Genomic DNA, 14,549 nt, shown 5'->3' with positions numbered 1-14,549 from the left:
GAGAGCCTAATGGCCCTCAGCATAATTGCTAAGTCAGGGGAGGAGGTGTCTTGGAGTTTGCTCAAGTAGCTGAGGGGGAAGGTGCCACTGACTTGGAGGAAGACCTGGAGCCAAGCCAAGGGAGCAAGAAATGCTGTGGAAGAGGTTAGGGACCAGCCCTATGGTTTAAAAACAAAGGCCCAGGACACTCTTCCCAGTTTGTTTGTTTTTAATGTTTGTTTATTTTTGAGACCGATCATAAGCAGGGGAAGGGCAGAGAGAGGGAAACACAGAATCCAAAGCAGGCTCCAGACTGTGAGCTGTCAGCACAGAGCCTGACATGGGGCTTGAACTCACGGACTGCGAGATCATGACCTGAGCCAAAGTCAGATGCTTAACTGACTGAGCCACCCAGGCGCCCCTTCTCAGTTCTTAACAACATAGAGAAAGAAGGTAGGGTTGAGGGGTGCAGAAAGAGCCCTATGGGCACCAGGAAGCTGGAAATAGGGAACATTCTTAGTTTTGAAGAGAGGGTGAAGGTCTAGAATAGCTAACTGTAGCCAGAATGGGGGAAAGGCAGGAGGGCCTGCCTGAGAAGGTGGCCACTGAGAGACTGCAAGGCCAGAGACAGTGCAGTGGAACAGGGCAGGAAGCTTGACTCTGGGCCATGCTGCATGGACAAACATTCAATTCCAGGGTGGGGAACAACTGCCCCCGGGTGGGCCCGAGGATGGCCAGGACCCACTGTTTCTTCAGATCGACTCGATTTTTCTCCTACTGGTTTTTCTACCTGTGCCCAGTCCTGGCAGCCCACTGACTCCAGAAAGGGGTTGGTCTGGTCTCCACCTGGGTATCACCTTCTTAGGCTGGCTCCCCACACTCCCCAACACTTCAAGTGGGCAGGGTGAAGGAAGAACCTGGCACTCAGGCAGTGGTGGGACATCCATCAGGAGGGGCCAGGCCTCTCGCGGTGAAACTGGGGAGACAGGCATAGGCAGTGAGACACTAGATCTCAGGGGTGGGGAGGCTCTCAGGGGGCAGGGTAAGGTAGGACTGACCTTCCTCATAGCAGCAAAGGCAGGGCCAAAGGTGGCTTTGACCTCTACGCGGTCTCGGATCCAGGCTGGCAGCTTTCCCAGGATAGGTGGGCGGGCATACCGGTGATCCAGGAGCACTATGCTGGCAAAATCCTTCTGGTGCCTGATGGCCCTGCCTAGATGGCAACAGAGGTTGGGGCTTCTTGGTTAAACCAGCCTCCACCACGGTGTCTATTGTGTCCCCCCAACCTCAAAGAGCAGTAAAATCCCTCTTCCCTGTCAACTCATTCTCCCACCATCCATCACCACTATCTGCAGGAACATTCCCCGGCCTACCTATAGATTGGTTGACAGCCTTCATACACAGATTCTCCACCAAAGCCTTCCCTGGTGGGGGCTGACCTGGGATTCTGGGCTGGGAAGGGCAGAGGAGATGATCTATCAGTATCTTCTTGCCTCCTTCTTAGTGTTCTGAGAAAATTATACTGCCAGGCTTTGGAGCAAGAACAGTAGTCTTCATGGGCACAATGCCAGCAGCTGATATAACGGATGAGATCACAGAGAAGCTCAAGAGGGTAAGGAGGTACATCCCATCCCCTGGAGCAAGGCAGGAAACACTGGCACACATCAGCGGGCAGTGGGAGGTCACAGCTGTACCGCCCTGGTATCACAGTCCTAGAGGCGACAGAACTTTCTCCCCAGCTGTCTCCTCCCATCCTTTGGCACGCTGAAGGTACTCACAAGAGTCTGATCCAGGTAGGCCATCTTCTCTTGTAGCTCTGGAGACTTGATGTTGGGGTAGGGCATGCCTACCATAACTACACACCTAGCATGGAGGGAACATGAGGCCATGGCATGTGGGCAGCCAGGCCTTCATCACATCTTCAAGGGCCAGAATATAGGACCCGGTCCTCACCACGCGTCCTCAGCTGCTATAACCAGCACACCTTTGCCCCCTCAAGCTGTGCTCACTGGCTCTGCCCCTCCCTCCCCACCCTGTACCTCCACCTCGAGTGCATTTTCTCAGCTAAGAAACCCAATGCAGGCCACGTGAATTGAACCCTGATGATCAGCCTAACTTCCACCTGGAAGCAAAGGGCCGAAACACCTCCCCATACAGCTGAGTGACCTGAGCAGTCAGCCAGGGTGCAGACTCAGATGGCATCGGCTTCCAGGCAGGGTCCCTGCTATTTGGAGTGAGGGGTGGTCGGTGTCAGAGCCCAGGAGACGAGAGACCCACAACTTACCGGCCAAGGTCGTCAGAGAAGTTAATGCCTTCACTCATCTTTCCTCCAACCACAGAGAGGAGCAGAGCACCTGTCACCACGCCTCCCGCATGGCCACAGCACTGCAGGAGACAACAGCCCAAGCTGTGGAGCCAGATCTTGGATGCCACCCAAAATATCTGCAGCTGCCAGCTCCAGATGTTCTCTGGGCCCAAGGCCTCAGTTACACCTCTCACCTTAATGCACCTGGAATACTCCAGCAGCACCTGCTCCACCTGGTTCGCTCTCTTGGGTTCCTGAAATATCTGAAGGAGAACAGACAATGTCTCCCAGGAAAAGGTTTCAGAATGCATAGGTCCCAGGTCTGCTCTCAGCCCTATGTTTTCCAGACTGGGAACCAGAGAACCCCACAGAGTAAGGGGCTAGAGAGAAATCCTGTGGGAGGTGACGAGGTGTTAGAAGTGGTGGGAGTAACTAACAGAAGCCCATATGTAAGCCTAACATTCTGGTCTGACATGCATGAGAAATCCTAGCAGGAACCCTGGGTACCACTGACCTCACAAGTGGGAGTCCCAGATGAGGGGGTCACTCACCTTTTTCCTGACAGCCAGGCGGGCCAGCAGACCACTCTTATCCCAGTGGGCATGGACCTGGCGTTGGTACTCATAGGAGGGGAAGAAACAGACCAACCCTCCAGGGACCACATTGCACAGGTTATAGAGAATACGACCCGTCTCATCCATCTAAGGAAAGAAGACAGAGCCCTCCCTGAAGCCATATCCGAACAATGCTTCCTAACCTTGGGACTCAAAACCAAGTACAGATCCAAGGGTGACTACGATCGGGGAAGAGAAGTGTGGGCCCAGAGGCCCCCGGGCAGAAATCAACAGACAGGAAGGTGCCACCCTCTCACCACACACACACACCCAGCTGATGCTTCTGGGGAGTGTACCACACACATCACAAGGCCAGCACTCCAGAGCTAATAACCCTGCTGCTAGTGTGTCATGTCCTCCCTGCTCCAACTCCCAATGCCCACTGCGCCATGAAAACCCCAGGCAGCCTCTAGTGACAAGCTCCTGACACCTGCATCCCTGCCCAAGGTGGGGACTGATGCAACCAAATGGCAAGAGAACGAAAGGAAATGAACAGCTTCCTCATCAGTTTCATCCTGAAGGAACACCTTGAGGTTTAAGAAAACTTATTTAACAGTCCAGGGAGTGAGGGGAGGGGAACGCTCAGACTTCCCCTGATAAGCATCTAGATGGACACCAGCCATTCTGTTCCAGCTCTGTGGTGGAAGACCCCAGACCTGGACACTAAGCACTGGTCAGAGCACCCACCACCCCAGAAACTGCTCTCCTGCCCTGGCAGAGGCTGTGGTAAGGCAAGCAGGCTGGTACAAACCATCTGAGGCAGTTCTCTCTTCTGGTATGTGAACTCCAACTGCTGGCTGGAGGGCCCGCTGCAGATGACGAGGGGCAGGATGTTGTCTGGAGGGATCACGTGACCTGCAGAGACCGAGGAGGGGCTATTCTACAAGGCAGTGTCCAGAAGGAGCATTCCGCAACCTTGTCTTCCATGCTAGGAGAACAATTCCAACACTCTGCCACCTGCCCTGCTTCCACAGCGCAGGTGGGCGGGACTCAGACCTCTCCCACATAGGCGGAGGGACACAGTGCAGAAGCACGGGGCTAAGTAAGCTCGCCAGAGAGCTGGCAAAGGGAGAAGGTCCCACCTCGTGGCCTCCTCAACTGTGACAATAAGCTGCCAGAGTGTGACACATGGCCCATTCCACCCTGGCCATGGATTCTCACCACAGGAAAACTCCACCACTCGCTCAGCTTCTACCCCAGCACATGCCAGCAGCTGCTCCCGAAAGTCAGACACCTGCAGACCACAACAGCAAGCCTCCATGAGCTCCCCGCAGGCCTGAGCAGGCAGGGGCCTTGACAGGGAGGGGGACAGAGAGAAACACTCCGGGGAAGACAGAAGTCTGGGCTCGAAGGCAGCAAATACATGGGAACAGAAAAAAGAGGTAAAACGTAAGGCAGATAACAAATTGGCAGATAACAAAAAGGAAAAAAAATTACTGATACCCAGTGTTGACAGTCTCACTTAAACTGTGGAAATACCAGGAACACCTGGGTGGCTCAGTCGGTTGGGCATCCAACTTCGGCTCAGGTGATGATCTTGCAGTTTGTGGGTTCAAGCCCCACATCAGGCCCTGTACTGACAGCTCAGGGCCTGGAGCCTGCTTCAGATTCTGTGTCTCCCTCTCTCTCTGCCCCTCCCATGCTCATGCTCTCTCTCTCTCTCTCTCTCAAAAAATAAACATTAAAAAAAAATTAAACTGTGGAAACACCAAAGGGAATCTGGTAAACTGGGCACAGTGGACCTTACCCTAGCCCATGCCCACAAGATCACCAGTGGGCATTCAAAACAAAATACACATGGCCAGGCCCCAGCCCACACCACTGAATAAGAACCTCTAAAGGGAAGATAACATGTATTGGCATTTCTAAAGAGCTCCAGGGTTTATTCAGTACTCACACTAAACGTCAATGGACTAAATGTTTCAATCAAAAGACACAGGATAACAGAATGGATAAGAAAACAAGATCCATCTATATGCTGTTTACAAGAGACCCACTTTAGACCTAAAGACACCTTCAGATTGAAAGTAAGGGGATGGAGAACAATCTATCATGCTAACGGTTGACAAAAGAAAGCCAGAGTAGCCATACTTCTATCAGACAATCTAGACTTTAAAATAAAGACTGTAACAAGAGATGAAGAAGGACATTATATCATAATTAAGGGGTCTATCCACCAACAAGATCTAACAATTGTAAACATTTATGTTCCAAATGTGGAAGCACCCAAATATATAAATCAATTAATCACAAACATAAAGAAACTCATTGATAATAATACCATAATAGTAGGAGACTTCAACACCCCACTCACAGCAATGGACAGATCATCTAATCAAAAAATCAACAAGGAAACAATGGCTTTGAATGACATACTGGACCAGATGGACTTAATAGATATATTCAGAACATTTCATCCTAAAGCACCAGAATATACACTCTGTTCAAGTGCACATGGAACATTCTCCAGAATAGATCACATACTGGGACACAAATCAGCCCTCAAGAAGTACAAAAAGATCAAGATCATACCGTGCATATTTTCAGACCACAACGCTAAGAAACTCAAAATCAACGAGAAAAAACTTGGAAAGATAACAAATATTTGGAGACTAAAGAACATCCTACTAAAGAACGAATGGGCTAACCAAGAAGTTAAAGAGGAAATGCAAAAGTACATGGAAGCCAATGAAAATGGTAACACCACAGCCCAAAACCTCTGGGATGCAATAAAGGCAGTCATAAGAGAGAAGTATATAGCAATCCAGGCCTTCCTAAATAAGGAAGAAAGGTCTCAGATACACAACCTAACATTACACCTTAAAGAGCTGGAAAAAGAAAAAATAAATTCTAAAACCAGCAGAAGACAGGAAATAATAAATATTAGAGGAGAAATCAATGCTATTGAACCCCCCCCCCAAAAAAACAGTAAAACAGATCAATGAAACCAGAAGCTGGTTCTTTAAAACAATTAACAAAATTGATAAACCACTAGTCAGTTTGATCAAAAAGAAAAAGGACCCAAATAAATAAAGTCAAGAATGAAAGAGGAGTGATCACAACCAACACAGCAGAAATAAAAACAATAAGGGAATATTATGAGCAATCATATGCCAATAAAATGGGCAATCTGGAAGAAATGGACAAATTCCTAGAAACATATAAACTACCAAAACTGAAACAGAAAGAAATAGAAATTTGAACAGACCCATAACCAGTAAAGAAATCGAAGTAGTAATCAAAAATCTCCCAAAAAACAAGAGTCCAGGGCCAGATGGCTTTCCAGGGGAATTCTACCAAACCTTTAAGGAAGAGTTAAAATCTATTCCCTTGAAGCTATTCCAAAAACTAGAAATGGAAGGAAAACTTCCAAACTCTTTCTATGAAGCCAGCATTACCTTGATTCCAAAACTAGACACAGACCCCACTAAAAAGGAGAACTACAGACCAATTTCCCTGATGAACGTGGATGCGAAAATCCTCAATAAGATATTAGCCAACCAGATCCAACAATACATTAAAAAAATTATTCACCACGACCAAGTGGGATTTATACCTGGGATGCAGGGCTGGTTCAATATCTGCAAAACAATCAATGCGATGCATCACATCAATAAAAGAAAAGGACAAGAACCATATGATCCTCTCAGTAGACGCAAAGAAAGCATTTGACAAAATACAGCATCCTTTCTTGATAAAAACCCTTAAGAAAGTAGGGATAGAAGGATTATACCTTGAGATCATAAAAGTCATATATGAAAGACCCAATGCTAATATCCTCCTCAGTGGGGAAAAACTGAGAGCTTTCCCCCTAAGGTCAGGAACAAGACAGAGATGTCCACTATCACCACTGTTATTCAACATGGTAGTGGAAATCTTAGCCTCTGCAATCAGACAACACAAAGAAATAAAGGTATCCAAATCGGCCAGGAGGAGGTCAAACTCTCACTCTTCGCAGATGACATGATACTCTATATGGAAAACCCAAAATTCCACCAAAAAATTGCTAGAACTGATCCAAGAATTCAGCAAAGTGGCAGGATATAAAATCAATGAACAGAAATCAGTTACATTCCAATACACCAACAATGAAGCAACAGAAAGAGAAATCAAGGAATCGATACCATTTACAATTGCACCAAAAACCATAAAATACCTAGGAATAAATCTAACCAAAGAGGTGAAAAATTTATACACTGAAAACTAGAGAAAGCTTATGAAAGAAATTGAAGAAGACACAAAAAAATGGAAAAAGATTCCATGCTCCTGGATAGGAAGAACAAATATTGTTAAAATGTCAATACTACCCAAAGCAATCTACATATTCAATGCAATACCTATCAAAATAACACCACCACTCTTCACAGAGCTAGAACAAACAATCCTAAAATCTGTGTGGAACCAGAAAAGACCCCGAACAGCCAAAGCGATCTTGAAAACCAAAGCAGGAGGCATCACGATCCTGACTTCACGTTGTATTGCAAAGCTGTAATCATAAAGACAGTATGGTACTGGCACAGGAACAGACACTCAGATCAATGGAACAGAATAGAGAACCCAGAAATGGATCTACAAATGCATGGCCAACTAATCTTTGACAAAGCAGGAAAGAATATCCAATGGAATAAAGACAAGTCTCTTCAAATCGTCTTGGGAAAACTGGACAGCATCATGCAGAAGAATGAACCAAGACCACTTTCTTACACCCTACACAGAAATAAACTCAAAGTAGATGAAAGACCTAAATCTAAGACAGGAGCCATCAAAATCCTGAAGGAGAAAGCAGGTGAAAACCTCTTTGACCTTGGCCGCAGCAACTTCTTACTCAACATGTCTTCAGAGGCAAGGGAAACAAAAGCAAAAATGAACTATTGGGACCTCACCAAAATAAAAAGCTTCAGCACAGCAAAGGAAACAATCAGCAAAACTAAAAGGCAACTGGATGAAATGAAAGAAGGTATTTGCAAATGACATATCAGATAAAGGGTTAGTATCCAAAATCTATAAAGAACTTATCAAATTCAATACCCAAAAAACAAATAATCCATTGAAGAAATAGGCAAAAGACATGAATAGACCTTCTCCAAAGAAAACATCCAGATGGCCAACCGACACATGAAAAAATGCTCAACTTCACTCATCATCAGGGAAATACAAATCAAAACCACAATGAGATACCACCATACACCTGTCAGAATGGCTAACATTAACAACTCAGGCAACAATAGATGTTGGCAAGGATGCAGAGAAAGAGGATCTCTTTTGCATTGTTGGGGGCAATGCAAGCTGGTGCAGCCCCTCTGGAAAACAGTATGGAGGTTCCTCAAAAAATTAAAAATAGAACCAGCCTATGACCCAGCAATTGCACTACTAGGTATTTATCCAAGGGATACAGGTATGCTGTTTCAAAGGGGCACATGCACCCCCATGTTTATAGCAGCACTATCAACAATAGCCAAGTATGGAAAGAGCCCAAGTGTCCATCAATGGATGAACGGATAGATGTGGTATATATATACAATAGAGTATTACTCGGCAATCAAAAAGAATGAAATCTTGCCATTTGCAACTACATGGATAGAACTAGAGGGTATTAGGGGCGCCTGGGTGGCTCAGTTGGTTGAGCGTCTGACTTTGGCTCAGGTCATGATCTCACAGCTCGTGAGTTCAAGCCCCGCGTCAGGCTCTGTGCTGACAGCTCAGAGCCTGGAGCCTGCTTCAGATTCTGGGTCTCCCTCTCTCTCTCTCCTGCTCATGCTGTCTCTGTCTCTCAAAAATAAGTAAAATAAACATTAAAAAAAAAAAAAACTAGAGGGTATTATGCTAAGCGAAATTAGTCAGAGAAAGACAAATATCATCTAACTTCACTCATATGAAGATTTTAAGATACAAAACAGGTGAACATAAGGGAAGGGTAGCAAAAATAATATAAAAACAGGGAGGGAGACAAAATATAAGAGACTCTTAAATATGGAGAACAAACAGAGGGTTACTGGAGGGGTTTTGGGAGGGGGGATGGGCTAAATGGGTAAGGGGCACTAAGGAATCTACTCCTGAAATCACTGTTGCACTGTATGCTAAGTTGGATGTAAATTAAAATAATTAATTAATTAAAAAATTAAAAAAAAAAAAAAAAGAGTTCCAGGGTTTTCACCTATTGAATTGGCAAAAATCCCAAAGTGTATCCCTCTGTAGGCACATACACACAGTACTGGTGGAAGAGAGAACAGTACAGCTCCAGCTGGGGGGGAACATAGCAATATTTAATAAATCAGATGTATTTTTATCTTTCAACCTGGCAGCCCCCCTACCTAGGAGTCCCCTCTGAGCATACAGCTCCACAAACCAACCCATGCACAAGGATACTTCCTGTGCAGTGATCCCCTTCAGGAGGGGTCAGCTGAAAGCATCACGCTGGATCCTGCCAGCGCAGAGCTCCGCGGCCAGCAAGAGGCGCACAGATGGCGCTGGCTACTGAATGGCGTGCCACAACACACTGGTGACTAAAAACCAGTTATGCTTTGATGTAAAAGACAAAGGAAAGGAAAAAATAAGTACATATATTTGCTTATTTCTGGAGAAAAATAAAATGAAAGCATAGAAAGACTAGGAGTAAGAAAAATGATAACCTATGGGCATGGGGAACAGGCTGGAAATGGATGGAAGTAAGACTTCCTGAATGCATCTTTTTTTTTTTTTTTAATGTTTGTTTATATTTGAGAGAGAAAGAGACAGAACATGAGCTGGGGAGGGGCAGCAAGAGAGGGAGACACAGAATCTGAAGCAGGCTCCAGGCTCTGAGCTGTCAGCACAGAGCCTAATGTGGGGCTCAAACCCATGGACCATGAGATCATGACCTGAGCAGAAGTCAGATGCTTAGCCAACTGAGCCACCCAGGCGCCCCTGAATGTATCTTCCATGCAGTTTTGACTTTTGAACCATACAGGTGTTTACTTATTTTAAAAATATAATTAAGTCTAGGGGCACCTGGGTGGCTCAGTTGGTTGAGCAACCGACTTTGGCTCAGGTCATCATCTCACAGCTTGTGAGTTCGAGCCCAGCGTCGGGCTCTGTGCTGACAGCTCAGAGCCTGGAGCCTGCTTCGGATTCTGTGTGTGTGTCTCTCTCTGCCCCTAACCCACTTGCATTCTGTCTCTCTCTCAAAAATAAGCATTAAAAAATATATATACATATATGTCTAAAATGAAAAATCAAACTCTAAAACTGAAAACACATGGCAACAAAGAAAGCCTAACTCTCTGTCACATTCACAACATAAGCACACAAAGCAACGCCTGACTTCAAGTGACTTCAGATCCTTAGTGACCATACATCCTTAGTAGGATATACCTAAGGGCAAAAAATAAATGCAAAGAAATGAAATTTTCATCAATAGTTTATTGTTAGAATAATACTGTATATGAAACTATGTTAGTATATCTTAAGTGTATTATGGGACATAGCAAATAAGTAGTTATGTCAATGTAATGAGAAACCAAACATTCAGCTCAAGAGAAAAGACATACAGTGTAAGGTCAAATAACTGACTGATGTTCATTTAGAAATATCAATATGGACTCATGGTTTTTTAAAACCATTTTCCCCAGTCTACAAGAAGGCCTAAAAACATTTATAATCCAGGGGTACCACAAACACCCCAATACCCAGATATTGGTTTTTAAACACCAATCCCCAATAAAAGAAACCAGGTTATCTTAGAAAAATGAATGATCCCAGATATGGGATAAAGAAGGCATAAGGTGGCTGGGATGTTTCATCTTGCCAGAAAGCAAGAAAGCATCCCAAGGCTAGTGGGGCCTCATCAAGGACCAGAGACAGCACGTTGGGCTCTGACAGGCCAAGTCTGAGACACCTGGGCATTGAAAGCAGCAATGACTATAGATGCTTTTAATACATGAACAAAAATATACAAGTCTATAGAAAAGACAGAAAAGTTGTAAACTAATAAAGCAATGGGGGATTCTAGCAGCTGAGGTTAGAAACGAATGACTGCGTGGGCGCTGAGAAGCCTTCCACCAAAGTCCTGGGCTAGGTGTACCTTAAGGACAGAACCGCTGTGCAGAGACGTGGTTCTGTTTGCCACTGTGTTGCTTAAAACAGAGAAAGACTGGAAATCACCTAAATATCTAACACACCTAAATATCTAACAAAAGAAGAGTTCTATAAGATATAACATATTCATGTAACAGAAAAAAACACAGCCAGAGCATGGTGGAATAAATACACACTGCTGACAAGGAAAAATGTCTATGACATTTGTTGCTGAGTGAAAAAAGCAAATCACAGCAACAGCATGTAGAGATACAGATTTTTGTTTTTAAAATATGTATGTATATTTGTAAAAATTATGCACACAAAGACTAGTATAATGATATACACTAAAATAAAATCTTTCGCTGGTGGAATTATCATCTATTTTTTTTTTCCTGCTTTTGCTGGTCTCAGCTTTCTACAACGAAAACATAATACTTTCCTAAATACGTGTGTGTGTATATAAATTTATAAAAGAAAGGAAAGGTCGTATCTATGGTGGGTATAAGGAGCGAATGGCACTAAAATGGGGGCCTGAAATTCCAGAACGGCTATCTTTGGGAGAAGTGCGGTACCTAACCTACAAAAGCACCAAATCAGCAGCCAAGTGCCTCCCTCCACCCCCACTGCCCACTCCACCCCTGCCCCAGGCTAAAGGCCCAGGCATGAGACAGCACAGCAATGCCACCTGGTGGATGCTGCTTGGCCTGTTCAAGCTGACCCCTTTCTGGTTTGGGGGCCCACTGGACAGCGCCTCTTCCCCCTGTCCCTGTCTCATCCCAGCACTCAGGGCACAAGAGGCTGGGTCTGGTTCCCTTACCGGCTGCATGGTGCCGCCTGCAATGACCACTGCCCGGCATTCCTTCACCACTTGGGCAAAGTGCACGGCTGGATTCAGGAGCAGGAATTTGAGGCTGCTCTGACTAAGACTTCCTGAAAAAAAGACAGAGCCAGCTGGGGAAGGAGGGGGTGGTTTGCAGGCAGGCCGAACAAAGACTTCCATGAGTCTGAGGCAAATGGGAGCTCAGTTGTGTCCATGAAGGAGCCACTAGAGATACCACTTTCCCTCTTGATTAGATTCCATTCAAAGTGCAGGACAAGCCCGAGGCAGACAGCACTACCAGCTCCTTTTGCACATGAAGACTGAGGTTCAGAGTGATAGACACAGCTTGGAGGTGACGGAATCAAGACTCAAACCAAAACTCACATACCTGTAACCAGTAGGCTATACAACTTCTCTCATAACCTGGCGTGAGATGCCATCCTCCCCAGTGCCTCACATCCCTCCTCACCGCACCTACACCAGCCCACCCAGGCTACAGAGGACCAGTTTTCACCACCTTGTCTCCTCGTCCTAACCCAGAGAGGTGCAAGGTAGAATCTTTTCATGCTTTGGTTTCCCGGCTCCATGCTGATTCCTCCTTGGACTACCTTGGCGGTTCAGGATGACCCTGCCATCCTGGTTGGCAGTGGTGAGGGCTGCAAGGAAGCCTTCGATGTGCATCAGCGGGGAAGCAGACCGTGGCACCCTGGCCTCTCCCTCATCTCCGTGGGGCACGGGAGCTGCACAGAGCAGAAGGAAGACAGTCTGGGACCACAGATGAGGCAGGAGAGGAGTCCACGCGTGAGGGATGGATATTCTTGGCCCCCACCTGCAGCCCTGTCTCCCCCTCTTGACTCACTCTCGGTCAATGCGGGCTGCAGGCTCTGTAGGAAGTGCTGGAACCCAGCCAGTCTGGACTGCTCCCTGGAGGATGCAAGGACCGTGCCATACCTTTCTGTGAAGCCAAAGAGCTGGGACGGGGAGAGAGAGCACAGGGAGGAATGAGGGTGCAGCAGTGGGAGCCCAGGCTGGAGGTTCTGCTGCACCCCACACAGCCCACAACTTGCCCCCCAACACAAGGCATCTTGGCACCCCCACCCGACACAGCAAGCAGCCCTGCAGTAAGAAGGGAGCAGGGGTGACTTGGGGCTCCAAAGGGCAGGGGAGAGCAAGGTACTGGGAGGGCAGGAGGTGGGGTGCTGTGGAGCCTGGCCAGACCCAGGAAAAGAGGCTGTACCTTTCTGCTGACCATGCTCTTTTCACAGTAGCGCCGCACCTGCAAAAGCAAACCACCGCAGGCACATGCAACAATTAGGCTGGAAAAAAAAAAAAACACCACCTTCCAAAACCCCAGGGAGCATGATTCATTGACAGCTCCTGAGGAACCCAGCCTCCTTGTGGCCAACCGGGTCAACCTCCTTTCTGAGGTCACTCCTCTCCCACCACCCCCACATACAACACAGCGCTCTCCCACAAGAGCAACCTTCATGCACATGGCCTCCTCACTAACGTCTGCATAGCCCCAACCCTCTCTAAAGGTTCCTGGTGACAGGTCTTCTGTGCTCTCCTTCAATATGACAGCACCTAAGATGAACCCTGAAAAGATTAAGAGTTTAAAAAAACACATACGAGCAAAGGCACAGAGAGGGTAAAGCTTGGGGCTTGTTCGGGGGCCCTCCAGTGTGTACAACATGTGCAGCGTGGAAAGGAAGACAGGGAGTTGAAGCCTTTGAAGATTTCTAAAAAGGGCACTATCTTCCAGTGAGGACTCACCAGATGACAGTGTAGGAAAGATCTGAGAAGGGACAGAGAGTGAAGCCAGGAAGAGCGGAAAGGAGGCGAGAGGAAACGAGCCGGCCCTGAAGTGGCAGCTGTGGGATTGGAAAAGCGGTGGGAGTTCGAGTGCTCCTTCCAGCTCTGAGGCCCAGCAACTGTTTGGATGCGGGACCCAAAGGGAGAAGAAAGGCATCAAAATGGCCTCAACCGGTCAGATGGGGTAATGGCAGTGACCGTGATCAAAACAGGTAAGCTGGTTTGAAGAAAAATGGGAAGGCAGGAGGGAAGCAAGCAGGGTCTCAAGGCCAAGCCAGGGCTCACATGCTGCCTCCCACACCAGGCACCATTTGCTCACTCATGTATGGCTAGTACATGTCGTCCTGGGGAAACTTCACCCAGCCCTGGTTTCCTCTGCTTCTGAATGGTGATGGTACCTCCTACCGTGGGGTCCCAGAACCTGGTGCACTGCCTTGGACACAGCAAGTGCTCTGTATTTTTAGTAATTTGGAATCGCTAAGTTGTGAGTCAAGTGATGGCAGCAGTACCCCGAACAGTAGGTCTGGAGCAGGCAGACACCTGCGGCTGGTGTGCAAGGATGGGGGCGGGTCACGCAGAGTGGCCCAGGGAGTGTTCTCAGCCACCTCAGCCCAATAGCAGGATGGTGCTCACAAAGCTGACCTGCTCTTTCTAGTCCAGGGCAAAGACTGGGCCAGAAGAAAGATGGAATGAGGTAAAGGACCTGGGAGTTTCTATCTGTGCTTACATGGTAAATGAAAGGCAGCTTTTCTCACCAATCCCTAGGACCCTTCACTCTGAATTGAAGATTTTTTTTTTTGCTGGCACTTTAAGGGTTAATTACAAACATCTATGCTGTAGATCCTCAGACTTCTAGACTGACTCACAACAGAAGAAATTTACTTTTTATTCCTTCCAGTCTTAACACAGTGCTCTGCTTGCAGGTGGCGGTAAGGATAAGGAAACTGGGCGCTGACACAGAAGG

At 46.9% G+C, this 14,549-nt stretch overlaps 1 protein-coding gene across 6 annotated transcripts in view; it reads right to left on the bottom strand.

Annotated features, from left to right (window-relative positions):
- Positions 1–791: 791 nt before the first annotated feature.
- The window catches only part of DDX11 (DEAD/H-box helicase 11), a 39,301-nt gene continuing 25,543 nt past the window's right edge, over positions 792–14,549 (bottom strand). For 3 of the 6 annotated variants that reach the window (XM_086714330.1, XM_086714329.1, XM_086714332.1), the window contains 12 exons: positions 13,011–13,049; positions 12,633–12,744; positions 12,382–12,513; positions 11,771–11,883; positions 4,060–4,132; positions 3,650–3,753; positions 2,836–2,985; positions 2,264–2,547; positions 1,758–1,842; positions 1,353–1,431; positions 1,038–1,192; positions 792–955 (listed from right to left, as the gene is read on the bottom strand). In XM_086714330.1, the coding sequence (XP_086570456.1) occupies positions 926–955; positions 1,038–1,192; positions 1,353–1,431; positions 1,758–1,842; positions 2,264–2,547; positions 2,836–2,985; positions 3,650–3,753; positions 4,060–4,132; positions 11,771–11,883; positions 12,382–12,513; positions 12,633–12,744; positions 13,011–13,049 (1,356 nt within the window). In that variant the 3' untranslated portion in view covers positions 792–925. Of the gene's footprint in view, positions 956–1,037; positions 1,193–1,352; positions 1,554–1,757; positions 1,843–2,263; positions 2,548–2,835; positions 2,986–3,649; positions 3,754–4,059; positions 4,133–11,770; positions 11,884–12,381; positions 12,514–12,632; positions 12,745–13,010; positions 13,050–14,549 lie in introns of those variants that run through there. The other 3 variants (XM_086714331.1, XM_086714333.1, XM_086714334.1) reach the window with 3 other exon arrangements.

The sequence above is a fragment of the Puma concolor genome, chromosome B4, assembly GCF_028749965.1.
Source record: "Puma concolor isolate L17-30 chromosome B4, mPumCon1.1.hap2, whole genome shotgun sequence".
NCBI classification, from domain to species: domain Eukaryota; kingdom Metazoa; phylum Chordata; class Mammalia; order Carnivora; family Felidae; genus Puma; species Puma concolor.
This window is presented reverse-complemented; position numbering and strand designations above follow the sequence as displayed.